The sequence below is a fragment of the Athene noctua genome, chromosome 3 (genome assembly GCF_965140245.1).
Source record: "Athene noctua chromosome 3, bAthNoc1.hap1.1, whole genome shotgun sequence".
In the NCBI taxonomy this organism is placed as follows: Eukaryota; Metazoa; Chordata; class Aves; order Strigiformes; family Strigidae; genus Athene; species Athene noctua.
In genome coordinates this window covers 33,015,163-33,027,908 of record NC_134039.1, presented here as the reverse complement: position 1 = coordinate 33,027,908, position 12,746 = coordinate 33,015,163, and the positions used below count along the sequence as shown (strand labels likewise).

The window sequence follows — 12,746 nt, the reverse complement described above, 5'->3', positions numbered from 1 at the left end:
TTGCAATATTTTTACAATGGGGAAAAGGGAACAGATGAAGAGAAACAAAAAAGCAAAAGCCCAGCCAAGGATTCTTAAAGGTTGTGGAGCAGCACAGTAGAAAGAGACAGACAGGAAAGTACCTCAGAATGGGAGATTTTGGAGGGAAAAGTAAGAAAGGAACATGTGGGAGACATTAGAGATAGGAAACAGGAGGAGACAGATGTCTGAAAGCACCCCCTCATTGCTGCTGCAGCAGGATTTTTAATCTGGAGGCAGGGAAAAGAGGAGGTTGGGCCTGGAAATGAAGAATAAATAGGATGTTCAGAGAGGATTACAGCCAATAAATATGAGCACTGATGCCCTTCACCGTAGCACTGAACCAGAGGGACTGCTGAAAGGTCAAGCTGATATCACCCAAAGAGGCCCAGCACTGGAATTTTCCAGTTGAATGGTGCTGACTACCTATTCCCAGGTGCAATACTGATGGGATTAGGACATCTGTCTCAGCTCTGTCTGAAAGAACTTGGAGACAGCTGACACCAACATGTCACTCTAGTTTCATCCTTCCCAGCTGAAGACATCCATCAAATGGTGATCAGGGAGGACCCACTCTGCTATTGTTGGCACTGCTGTTGCCCAGGCCCAGTGTCCACCTTGTCTTCTCGCTCTCTGAACCATAGAGGAAGGAAGAGCTCCACAAGAACTTGCTAACAGTGGTGCTAGTGTTTGTTTCAGAGCTCTTGTGCCTCCCAAACCCTACTGCTCTGCCCCTGGACACCCATCCTTAACAGCGATCCTCCCTAATTGTCTGTCCCAAGACCTCATCCAGCTCCAGCTCTGGTTCCCGCTGTAGCACTTTCTGCTGCAGCTCAGAGTAGAAGTCGACTCCCTCAGAGACTGAATGAAGGGGCTTGTCTTGGGGCTCATAGTAGCTGCTTATTTGCTGCTGTATAAAGCACTGGTCATGCTGAGGCTGATCCTTGAAGCTCCCACTGTAGCCCTTGATGTGGTTCCTTTTGAACTCCAGCACCATCTTGGTGTAGGTGTTGAGAGTGGTGACAGCAGAGGCCATGCAGCAGGTGAAGGAGGCCCAGGCCATGCTACAGGAGAGACACAAGAATAGCACATGCTGTGAGAAGCCAGGTAGGGTAAGGAATTGAACTGCATACACTGTGATGCACCCTGATTTGCCAGGCAGAAGCTGCGGAGCATGGATGTGAACTAGAAAGACTAGGGCTCGTAATGTTACAGTCCTTCTTAGGACAGCGGGGTAAATACTAGTCATCTCTGTCACAGGGCAGGGAGGGATATAGGGAAAATAAATAGGGCATCAGGAAAGTCTGTAACTGGTCAGAGCAGGACAGCACAGTTCAGAAGCAAGTTCTGTACTGCAGGGCTGCTCAGTGTCTTCTTGAACATGAGGCATGTCTACTTGAGCATAAGCAGATGGCCATGCTGACACTTGATGTCTACAGCTGGCACATGGCACTGGAGGGTTTAAGTCTTAAGTCAACGTGGTCATTGTTAGTTCAGCATTGCAAATTGAGCCTGCACTTTCAATGGGCAAGGCTCATCCAACTGTTTTTCAAGTCAGTTATGCCATATCAGCTGCAGTTGGTTTCTTTAGCCTTTAGAGAAAGGAACCCCGAGGCACCTGCTTTTTGCAACTGCTCTTTCCTGGCTACAGTGTCCACATCTTTTAAGCATCTGTCTAGGCTTGGTGCTGCAGGAATAGGCCCTTTGGACATTGGTTAGTGAAGATACCAAACCAGCATGCAACTTATTTAAACTGCAGAAAAGGCATATTTGAGAGCATCATCACAAGTGTGACACTGGCCTCTGCATGCAGAGAAGAGCTGTGACCAAACAGGACAAACCAGCATAGGGACAAACATGATTAGTTAGCAAGGTTGAAAGCACTTGTTTAGGTGTGATCCCATTGTTTTGCCAGTCCTTGGTAGCTACTCATTTAAGTAACAACTATTTGTTAAAGCAGGGGATGAGGCAAAGGCAGGAGATTAGCAATAGGAGAACCATGGTACACCTTTCTTTGGAAATACATGTCAAGAAAGGAGGAGGTGGGTGTCAGCAGGGTATAGCACAGCTGAAGCCCAAAAGTCTGGGGAGGTGAAGATGGCTTCAGCACTCACGTACTAGAATGCCCAGCCATAGTCCCATGAGTGCGGTCTCCAGTCCTCTGGCCCTAGACTAACTGTTGCCTGGAAGACTTGAGTGTACATCATGTGTGCCACCATCCCAAGGAGACCTGGACACAGAAGAAAACAAAGTTACAGCAAGAGCCAGAGCAGCATACTTCAGCCTTGTCTAGGAGAGGAGGCTCTCCTGCTGCTGTGATTCCAAGCTTGCAGTAACATACTTGCCTGACAGCACCGAAGAGACAGCAGCAAAGGCGTTGAGCTTCAACCCACAGACAGGGTTGCCAGTATGCAGCATTTCCACCATCAGGAGGATGAAGCTGATGAGCAGCAAGCTGATGTACAGCATTTCTGATCCCAGCGACAGCCACAGGATTCCTGCCGGGAACCAGAGACTTCTCACGTCAATACAGGATGGTTTGTTCAAGGGAGAGTACTCCCCCTTCCCAACCCAATCCTAAAAGGATGTCCTTTGGAAAGAAGGGAGAGAAGAAAAACAACAGACACCCAAAAGCAATCCCCCTAGCCTGTGAGCAAGGGCTCAAAGGATGTTGAAGGGGGACAGAGAGTTTGTCGCAGAAGATGGCTTGGCTAGTCTGGCATGACAAAAGCTGAGAGGAACTAAAATGACTATAAACAAGTGAGCATTATTCATAAACAGCAAGGAGGAAACCAAGGGGTAAAAGACAAAGAAAGCTGTTGAGTATTAGCACAAGACCTAGTAGTCATAGGTGGGCCACAAACACATCTGATGAGCTGGATGTTAGAAGGTTCTTACCCATTAGTGTAGTGCAGAGTAGGTTTCTAGTCACAGGAATGAAATTTAAACCTGGGACTCACCTGGTTAAGTAAAGAACTGTATGGTGCATCCACAGCTGCAGCTAGGACCTGGCCTCTGGAATTCAGGAAGCCCCTTGCAAGCCTGTATTTCTCAGTGAAACCCCAGTTAAACGGAAATTACATTCCTTGGGGTGGATATCCAGCGAGGGCAATAACATTCACCACTCACCCTGCTGCTTGAACAGAGTGCAGATAATTTCATGGTGGGTTTGAGTGGGACTTAAGTGATACCAGTCCACAGCTGAGCTCACTGTGCAGTAGGACTTGGACAAGAATGAGAAAAGGCACTCAGTAACGCTGGACTGTGGAAAAGCACAGGATTCACTGAGGAAAGAAATATTAATCTGACAAATGAAGCAGCACTGTGAATACTACTGTCAGCAACTATTCATGGCCATAGAGGAGACATTCAGCTGGGGAAAAGGAGTGTGAAGAAAACCCTCATTAATGTGACATTAACTTGACTCCTCAGTGTTGTTAGTGCCATAGAATCACCCAGCTCTTTAGCAGGAATTGAGGAGCTGCATTCTCTGCTTAAAGGAGCTGGCTTGCTTGACGCAGCACCATCAAGAAGACTATTTCATTAGAGGTCAGACTGGCAAAAATGTCTCCAGGCACCACACATGCATAGACGTCTCTGCATCATGTTCCCTGTGAGTCCAGGCTCACCACGCATGCTGTGTCATCTGGTCTTGTAAAGCTGCCTATGTAATGTGGAGCTGCTCTGCACATACCCAGCTCAGCCAGTCCAGCCTGCAACCAGCAGTAACACCACCTTCTCCAGTCCTGGCCCAACTTTATAATGGCAGCTGTGCTGGAAGTAAAGGTCATTTTAAGATGATGCTATGTGCAGGAAGGGGCGAAAGCAGGTGATAGAGCTGTTAAGACTGCAGTGTCACTATCAGTGTCATGCTTAAGCTCACAGTGATCTTCCAATTAATTTGTAGGCACTCAGTGTCTTACAGAACATGGCCTTCCTATCAAGGTTGTGCTGCGATTAGACAAGGAGCAGTAGGAGGAGTGTGAAGGGGGACAGACAGATTTACAAAGACACGTAATCTGGTTGTATAAACCTCCTTTCTTAAGAAAACAGTCTATAAAGAAGACAATGGAAGCAGCAGAGCCAGAGGCCTAGGCCATGGATGAAGCACAAGAAGGTGAGAAAGAAGAAAAATGTGTTGCTGCTCCCTGTGAAGTGGGCGTTTTGCAGTAAATGCAAGAGTCATTCAGCAAATGCAGTTAAATCATTCATTTTATCACAAAGTGGAGATATACATGGCTTCAAAATGATCTTGTAACATCAGCAGTGTTGCCCAGAAGAATAAGCAGGGGATGATTTTCTACCCTGCTGTTGTGCCAAGAGTAATCCAGTTTAATCTGCACAGCAATGCCACTGCACACCACCAGATCCCTCACCTGGGAATGCGCATTGCTTTATAAAAGCAGGTCAGCAGTCTTTGTCAGTGTTTTTAAAACAGGGTAAACAAGACAAGAAGAAAATTAGGTCTCCAAAAGTACTCATCACCCTGCTGTCTGCTGTGATCCCTCATCATTTGTTCCAGCTCTTGCTTTCATTACTTGAATGCTGACATAGGGTCTGCACCCTGGGCCTTTCCCTTCACATATGAACATCCTCCAAAATGACTTGCCTCCAGCCTCAATCTCAGGGAATAGTTAGCAAGCATACACCAACTGATGAAAAGCTTTCAGTAAGTAAAATCTCCATTGCATACGTATGCATACATCCAGGTATACTGAAGTTAACCCCAGGATAATTTGAAAAGTGTGACAATGACAGGAGGGGTGAGCTCTCCAATCCAGATGAAGTTTTGTGTTTGATGAGGCAAGGACTTCACCCTGAAAGTGTAACTTTCAGATGTCCTGATCACTTATCACAAAGTAAGAGGTGATTCAGCTTCCAGAGTCATCACATTAGACCCCAAAACTGAAGCACTGAGTCAACATGTAGCATATGTGGGAGGAACTGCCCTCAGGTGGCATCTATCCCCTTCCTTCATGACAAGCTCAGACTGGGCAACTTATTAGATGAGAGAAATGCCACTTCATATGGGAGGGAGTCTTGAGGTTTCCAGCACTGACCTCATAGATGGCAGTGGTTTAGGAAAACATCTGGGAGGAAATCTTAGCTCTTTTAGCAGCCATGAAACCAAGACTTCATGCCTGGCTCTCTGGAGACCCACCCTATTCCTCTCACACAGGCAAAATGTTGCAGGTCCACCCTCCATCCCAAGGAGGTGCACTGGGCAGCTACAGTGAGGTATGGGGAATTGCTCTTACCTCTTTCTGCTGGTGGTGAAAGCTCAATAAAGCTACGGCATTTCTCTTCTGAAACACAAAACCGAAAGTATTAGTTTGCAAAACAATACAGGGTACATAAGGGAAAAGAAAGTATCTTCCTCTCACTCTCTTTTCAATGCTTAGCTCCAATCATCCCTGAGTCTACCCATCAGATCTTCTCACCTCTGCTCCATTTCTGGCCACTTTTCCAGACCTTCACTGGGGCAAGGTAGTGGAAGGCAATATCTGCCTGGAAAACCAGAATTGGCCTTTCCAGAAAAAACTTCAGCAATTTGTAAATTTTAGAAGTCTCTGATGAATATAAAAATCTGTTGCTACTCATTCACAACATTACTATTCATCAGGCCTAATAAGGGTGTAGCTTATAATGGACTGCAGACCCACCACTTCTGCTGAGGATGTGAATTCCCACTCACCCCAATCTCAGCAGAGCAGTTCTAGCACTGCTTCCCAAAGAAGAAAGAAAAAAAAAAAATCTTCCCAAGTGAAATGCTGCATGACAGAGATGTAAGTCCCTCTTCTGTGGCAGTGAATCACACAGAAATATGGTCTTCTGTCCTCACATTTTAGGTATTCTACTTGGACAAATAGTGTTCATAGTGTTGGCTTTTTATGTTGGCCAGATGTAAACTATTGTCCCAGCTGAGGGTCCCTCATCATTATCTGTAAGTCTCTCTTACTGCATACTGCATTACTGAATTTCGTAGAATCATCGAATCATAGAATTGTTTAGGTTGGAAAAGACCTTTAAGATCATTGAGTCTAACCAGTAACCTAGCATTGCCAAGTCCACCACTAAACCATGTCCCTGAGCACCACATCTACAGGTCTTTTAAATACCTCTAAGAATGGTGACTCAACCACTTCCCTGGGCAGTCTATTCCAGTGCTTGACAACCCTTTCACTGGAGACATTTTTCCTAATATCCAATCTAAACCTACCCTGGCACAACTTGAGACTGTTTCCTCTTGTTACTTGGGAGAGGAGACTAACACCCACCCCTCTGCAATCTCCTTTCAGGTAGTTGTGAAGAGCAGTAAGGTCTCCCCTCAGCATCCTTTTCTCTGGGTTAAGCAACTCCAATTCCCTCAGCCACTCCTCGTAAGACTTGTTCTCTGGACCCTTCACCAACTTTGTTCTTCTTCTTTGGACACACTCCAGCACCTCAATGTCTTTCTTGCAGTGAGGGGCCCAAAACTGAACACAGTATTCGAGGTGTGGCCTCAACAGCACTGAGTACAGGGGGACAATTACTTGCCCAGTCCTGCTGGCCACACTATTTCTGATACTAGCCAGGATGCTACTGGCCTTCCTGGCTATCTGGGCACACTGCCAGCTCTTATTCAGCTGACTGTTGACCAATGCCCCCATGTCCTTTTCTGCCAGGCAGCTTCCCAGCCGCTCTTCCCCAAGCCTGCAGCACTGCATGGGGTTGTTGTGACCCAAGTGCATGACCCAACACTTAGCTTCGTTGAACCTCATACAGTTTGAGTGTCCTCTCCTCTACTTGGCACAGTATTTTCTCCCAGAAGTATCAGCCTGTTGCTTTTCATGTAAGAATCTAATTTTCTTAATTTCTATCCTCATTTCTAATCTCTCCCAATCTCCTGTATTACTTCTGTTATCCACAGCTCTCAGAATGTTACCCAGTTTAGTTCCATCTGCAGTTCTTATTAATTTGTGGTTTGCTACTTCACCTAGAACTTTAGTGAGGTTATTCAGTAATGGCTCATCTAAACTGATCCTGAGATTAGCCTTAATAATGAAATGCTTTCTGCAGCTCCACTCAAACTCCTTTTGCTCATAGTAGCCTCTTTGTTGTTGGTGGTGTCTATGCACTTGCTTCAAAGACCCACAGCAGGGGGTGGGTTGTGCTCGATTTACAAGAAACAAGGGACAGAGACTGACTATGTGCTCTACCCTGTGTTCTGCTGCAATCCAGATGTAACGTGCTCTCTGCATTCCTTCAGGATTCAGGGTTATTCCAGGACTGCCCAGTGGCCAGACAAGTCTTTCAGAGAAAGATGTCAAAGGATGTAGTCCCATTCCCACAAGCACCATGGAAACACAGCCCAACCCAAACCAGTCCCAAATAAACACATCTCCTTCCTCAGCATATCTGGAAATGCTCATAACAAAGCAGCCCTCTCGTTAGGACATGAGAGTTTCAAGCACATTACCTCCTGCTCCCACCCCCATTATGTCTGCTTTTATTCACCAATTCTTTATTTTCAAACTCTGAGAGCAACAGCAGATAAGAAAATGAGAAATGCCATCCTAGAACGATGGCTTAGTTAAAGAAGGTGAGATGTTTATGATTGGGGAGAGCTGAAGGGAGGGTGGTGGGCTCAGGGGAATGGGCCTGATGAAAGTGACTTTCATCACTGTATCTTTATATACGAATCACCCCGTTGGCTACCTTCCAGGTCAGTTCTGTTCTTTGATGTCTGTGCCAGGCCATAAAGAGCATCTGTGCACTGCAGAGCATCCACCTGTGCTGGCACGGCACAGGTTTCAGCAGAAGGCCTTCAGCAGGGCTGGGCAGGAGCAAGTCAAGGGTGAACAGAGGCACCAAAGGGGTCTGGTACAGGTTACACAACCAGCCCCTGTCACTCCAGGGTTTGCAGTGCCAGAAATCACAAATGAAACCTGTCGCCATATCACAAAAACAACTAAAAAATGACAATTCTGCAGCTGTAATCCTCAGGTTAATTTGTCTCCTAGCTTTAGTTTTTCTGGATTCAAATCCTCAAGGTTTTCTCTGCATCTATAAGGCAGTACTTCTTTTTTTCTCTTTAGTCTTTTTTTTAAAGAAAAGTCCAGTCCTTGTTCAATTCACAAAACCTTTCAGTCTGGTAATTTAAGGAGAACGCTAACTATTGCAGTACTGACCACGATAACTATAAATTGACAACGCTGCATAAAATCATCCCACTTAGATTTCTGAGGGGACATGCACAAATGTGCCCTGGAGAGCCTGAAGTAAGCTGTGTGTAGGAATGGAGGTATGGGGAAAGGGCAAGGACGCTCACTCCAGTTCACATCAGGATGAACGATACCATCACAAAGTCACTGCCACCACCATCACCACTTGCACTTCACAGCCCCTCTTCCAGACCGAAGGGCACACCAGAAACAATCATTCTCCCTTGCTCCCCTATAAACATCCCAATGAAGGACAGAAATATAATGACCACAGCAGTGCAGGGCCAATGGCATCTAGGAAAATGAAGAAGGCTTTTCTCCCAAGTGTTTTCAGCCTCCCACCTTTCATTTCCAAACTCCTGTGGATTAAATACAAGAGAAGAAGTTGTGGCTGCCTGGGCAAGACACTACCTGGCCCTTCCATGCTCTCTTCACAGGAAAGCCACATCCCCGTGTGGAAGTATCTGAAGTCAAAGCGGTCATCCCCGGTCTCCCAGCTGTAGTGCACCACATCCTGGGATGAAACATTGCTAGCACCTGCGTCAGGCAGTATGGGGACACCGATGCACTTGGTGGCTTTGCTCTTTCCACACAAAGGCTTGGGCACTTTCTGGGTACCGGTGCACCAGTAGCTGCCAAGCAAGGCAGTGGTGGAGAGGCTGAGAGCCAGCAGGTTCAGGATGACAGCCAGGAAAGGACGGCGCCATGGCAATCCCTTCAGCAGCTCCATCTACAACACACAAATGGGAGGGACTGTCACACCAACCTCTTGTCCCACCTAGCCTTATGAATTCGAGCTCTTCGCAGCACGCACCTGTGGGGAGGGGATATGAGCACTCTGCCCTCCTCACAACATCCCAACAGCTCACCCAGCATGGAAGAACCATTTCTTGAAAGCCAGGGTGGTGGAGCAATAGCTCAGCTTCAGCCATTTCAAAGTACACTGAATAGCTGTACTGGGGAAGAGAGGGTGACCCAGTAGACATAACAGGGTTGAGTGCATCAGGGGTCGTGAGCACATGAGCAAATGGAAAGGGACATCATATTTACTCCATCTCAGAAATGGTCAGGAAAAACTGTTAACCAACTTCCCCAGAATACCATGTATTGCCTTTAGATGGGGCATGATGAATGCTCTGTCCAACTAAAGGAGAATTCTTGCTGCCAAGTGTCCACAAACACTTTTTCAAACAGTCATTACTCTACCTAGGGAAGTAAGGAGTGTACTGATTTCATAGCAGGGAAAAGCAGGAAAATGTTCCTGGATTGTTGGAATTCACACATCAAAGCTTCTCGGGAGGGACACACAGCTATGCAGACCTGGCAGCTTGAGTTCAAGCCCCCGAGCAGCACCCCCCACCTGAACAAGTACTGCTCTGCACATCAGAAATTTGGTAGAGTGGTGGGATGACAGTGTCACACAAAGTGCCAGAGGAGGTTTTTTTTAAGAGCAAACATTGCCACAAACACTCTTACCAGTTTCATCTCATCAGAAAAAGTAATTCAGACAGCAGTTTGTGTACCAGGGTCCTGTGGTCTTTCTCACTCAGAAGGAAGCTTAAGATTTTATGGTTCCTGCAAAACCCTGCACTGACTTCTGAGAACCCCAACTTATCACTCCATGGATTGATTAGATGTCATCTACCCACACATCAACTTTCATGTAATCAACGCATGCCTCTTCCCACATGGCACTCCCTATGTTTGGCATAACTTCATCCAATACTCCCACCCTTTCCTATTTATGACTCTCAAAATCTATTTGCCCATGAATAGATTCAGTCTGTACAGACATTGCCTGCTGACGGTCCTCTTCACAGAACTTTGGTTGACTCACCCAATGCTGAACATGTGAGAAAGGCCCAGCATACTGTGGACACTACTATAAATAAATGGTACGAGACTGAATTTTGCATTGTTTGTGACTGCACCACAGCAAAAAGTGGTGCAGTTAGAAGCATTTGTTCTGCTAACCAGCAAGCTCAGAAATGTGGCCAATAAAGATGGTGCTGCAGCTCCTCTTGGAAAGGACTTCATTATCATTTCATCATATTAAGAAAATAATGCCTGATCCAGAACACCCTCACTGAAGGCAGGAAAATTCCCAGCTCCTGAAAAATTCCTGCATTATTTTATGGTCTGAATACTTTTTCTCTTCACCAGAACATTTCTTTTTTTCAACAGTGGAGATGCCACATCCTGGAGATGGTAACACCTTAGTGATACCATAACTAATGACTTCAGTGATCTGAAGGCATGTTGAATATCACCATTTTCACAGAGCAGATACCTAGTAGGAACAGTTTCTGGTTAAGGTTGGTGGCCAGTTCCTCACTGAAATTTCTCTCAGTGGAAAATTTGGCTTAAAACTGAAAAGGAAATTATAGATAAAACTTCTCTTCTCAAACCCATGATTTTTTATCTGAAAATAGAAACCTTCAGCATACAAAGTTTTTAAGTTTTTCATCAATGCTTGATTATAAGATTTTCTGTCATCAGGTTTCAGTTTGCTCAAGCTTTTATTTAAAAAAAAAAAATCTTTCCACTCAGAATATTGACAAAAATCATTTTTCTAATTTAAATCTTCAGTAGTAGGAAAATATTCTCTCCAGCTGATTTGTGATAGTAGTTGAAAGGCCATGTATTTTCAGAACAAGTGATAAGGAAAAAAATTATAAGAAACGAATGAGTCAGAAGAAGGAACTGGATCAAAGATGCAGAGGACATAGGGAATGAGAAGCAAATCTGAACTACTCCTTCATGAGAACATTGTCAGAAAAGTTTCCCTTCATCAAAGCCAAGCACTAGTGACAATAACTGACCATATTATCTAGATAGCCCCAAAAGGAAAAAAGAGTTGAATTTACCTTGGCAGTAAGTCCTGAAAGTCCTGTTAATTTGGAGGAGCAAAACAGAAATGGAGTCACGCTTTGTCTGCTGTTTTGCTCATCTCTAGATCCTCCAAGAAACCCAATTGCTTCAAAACCCCTTTCTCCTTTGTCTCCTCCCCAACTCCCTCATCACCCATTCCCCCCCCCCCCCCCCCCCGCCCCGTGATTATTAAATGTTATCCCTCCAGCCAGCAGCTGTTTCATGGAAAATGCTAATTTTGTAATCCACAATGCAATCACAGCCCAGCTGTTCTGGGAGATTATACGGGAAGCGATTGGTGCTGTGAGCTGGGATTAAGTGCAAGGGTGACCTGTATTGACTGAGTAGAAAATTTCCATAAAACACAGAAAGATCCTAGCCACCTCCATACAGTGGCTGTTTGGGAGTTTGTATGGAGTGAGCTGGTGGGTCTCTGGCCATTGCTTCAGGGGATGTGACCTTAGCTCAGAAACTACAACCATCCTTGGCATCAGGTCACCCCTGGCCCTGTGCACTGTCTCAGCAGAATGGCAAAGACCACAAGCTCCCCAGCCCTGGAATATCTTCCTGGCCAGACCTGCTGGCCACAGAAGAGAGAGAAGAAAAAAATGGGGGGAGGAAATTTTATGTGACTGCATCTGCTCTGAGGACTGAAGATTTCAGACCCTGAAGAGATGACAATCCAGCCCTTCCCATGGGCACTGGAATTTTTAATGGCTAAAGGAGCCCCTTAGCAGAAGCACTGCTGAGTAGCAGACTGGCACCATGGCATCACCACCATCACAGAGGTATGTGAAACAGTGACAAGTCAAAGAAGTCCAGTACTCAAAGGATGGGAGCACAGGGAAGACTGACAGTGTCCCTCGTAGTGGCAGATTTTACCAAGGTGCGAAGTTTAGCAGGAATCCCAACTCCCAGCAGCTTCACATTGGATGTATTTGGGAAGCTAGTAAGGAAAGACAGAAAGATTCACTCACCCAGAGTCCCCTCTGAGCACTCTTTCTGAAAGTTTAAAGTCTCCCACAATACCTGAGGGTATTGATACACACTGTTTGCTATCAGAACAGTAAGAATGGCATCACCTCTCATGAGAATGAACTGTCACTAGAGGGCATGGAGAAGTGCTGCATTGAATCAGACTTCAAGGGAAAGAAGCATCCCAAAGGTACGCACCCCATTTTCCCCACAAAGGCTTTGCCCAGTGCCAGGCAGGTGAGGGTCCCACCACCACTGGGAGGGAGCAAGGCAGATTCCCTGCATGCCTACCCTGCAGCTCTGGCGGGACAGAGGAAACCAGTGGTTCCTGCTCTCATCCTCTGATTCCAACACCAGTGCCCAGAGGCTGGGAAGCAGGTGTTGGAATAGTTTTGGGTGACAGCACAGCCCGTGACAGCCCCTGCACAACACAGAGAGAAGATGGAGCCAACAGGTTCACAGTGCCGTACGTGGCCTGTGCTATCATGGGCTCCAGACCCCTCCTGCCCTGAGCAGAACGGTTGGTACCTCTGCAGCTATTTTAATCCTAGTCACTGCATAAACTCCTCTAATATAGATAATCATTTCTAAGATGGGCTAACTGAAAGCAATGCTAAATGTTTCCATGCTCCATGGACTGTCTGCAGGTTTTCTGAGTAGTAACAAGGTTCTGTTTTA

At 46.0% G+C, this 12,746-nt stretch overlaps 2 protein-coding genes across 2 annotated transcripts in view; one reads left to right on the top strand and one right to left on the bottom strand.

Moving 5' to 3' along the window:
- Window positions 1-61: 61 nt before the first annotated feature.
- On the bottom strand, window positions 62-11,205 carry GSG1 (germ cell associated 1). The gene is made up of 6 exons (XM_074902631.1): window positions 11,090-11,205; window positions 8,631-8,952; window positions 5,277-5,321; window positions 2,364-2,516; window positions 2,137-2,248; window positions 62-1,082 (listed from the first exon to the last, which is right to left on the bottom strand). The coding sequence occupies exons 2-6, from the start codon at window positions 8,950-8,952 to the stop codon at window positions 767-769; spliced, it is 948 nt and encodes a 315-aa protein (XP_074758732.1). The 5' UTR covers window positions 11,090-11,205; the 3' UTR covers window positions 62-766.
- A 130-nt stretch (window positions 11,206-11,335) lies between these two features.
- Window positions 11,336-12,746, top strand: part of EMP1 (epithelial membrane protein 1) — a 43,076-nt gene continuing 41,665 nt past the window's right edge. The window contains exon 1 of the mRNA XM_074901404.1: window positions 11,336-11,881. The gene's annotated coding sequence lies outside the window, so the exon portion shown is untranslated. The remainder of the gene's footprint in view (window positions 11,882-12,746) is intronic.

Excerpts from the sequence above, each read along its gene's own strand:
- GSG1 (XM_074902631.1), bottom strand. The coding sequence starts at position 8,952 with ATGGAGCTGCTGAAGGGATTGCCATGGCGCCGTCCTTTCCTGGCTGTC. Across the intron at positions 5,322-8,630 it reads GAGCATGGAAGGGCCAGGTA|AGAAATGCCGTAGCTTTATT; the intron begins GTGTCTTGCCCA and ends GTGTTTCAGAAG. Across the intron at positions 2,517-5,276 it reads TTCACCACCAGCAGAAAGAG|GAATCCTGTGGCTGTCGCTG; the intron begins GTAAGAGCAATT and ends GGTTCCCGGCAG.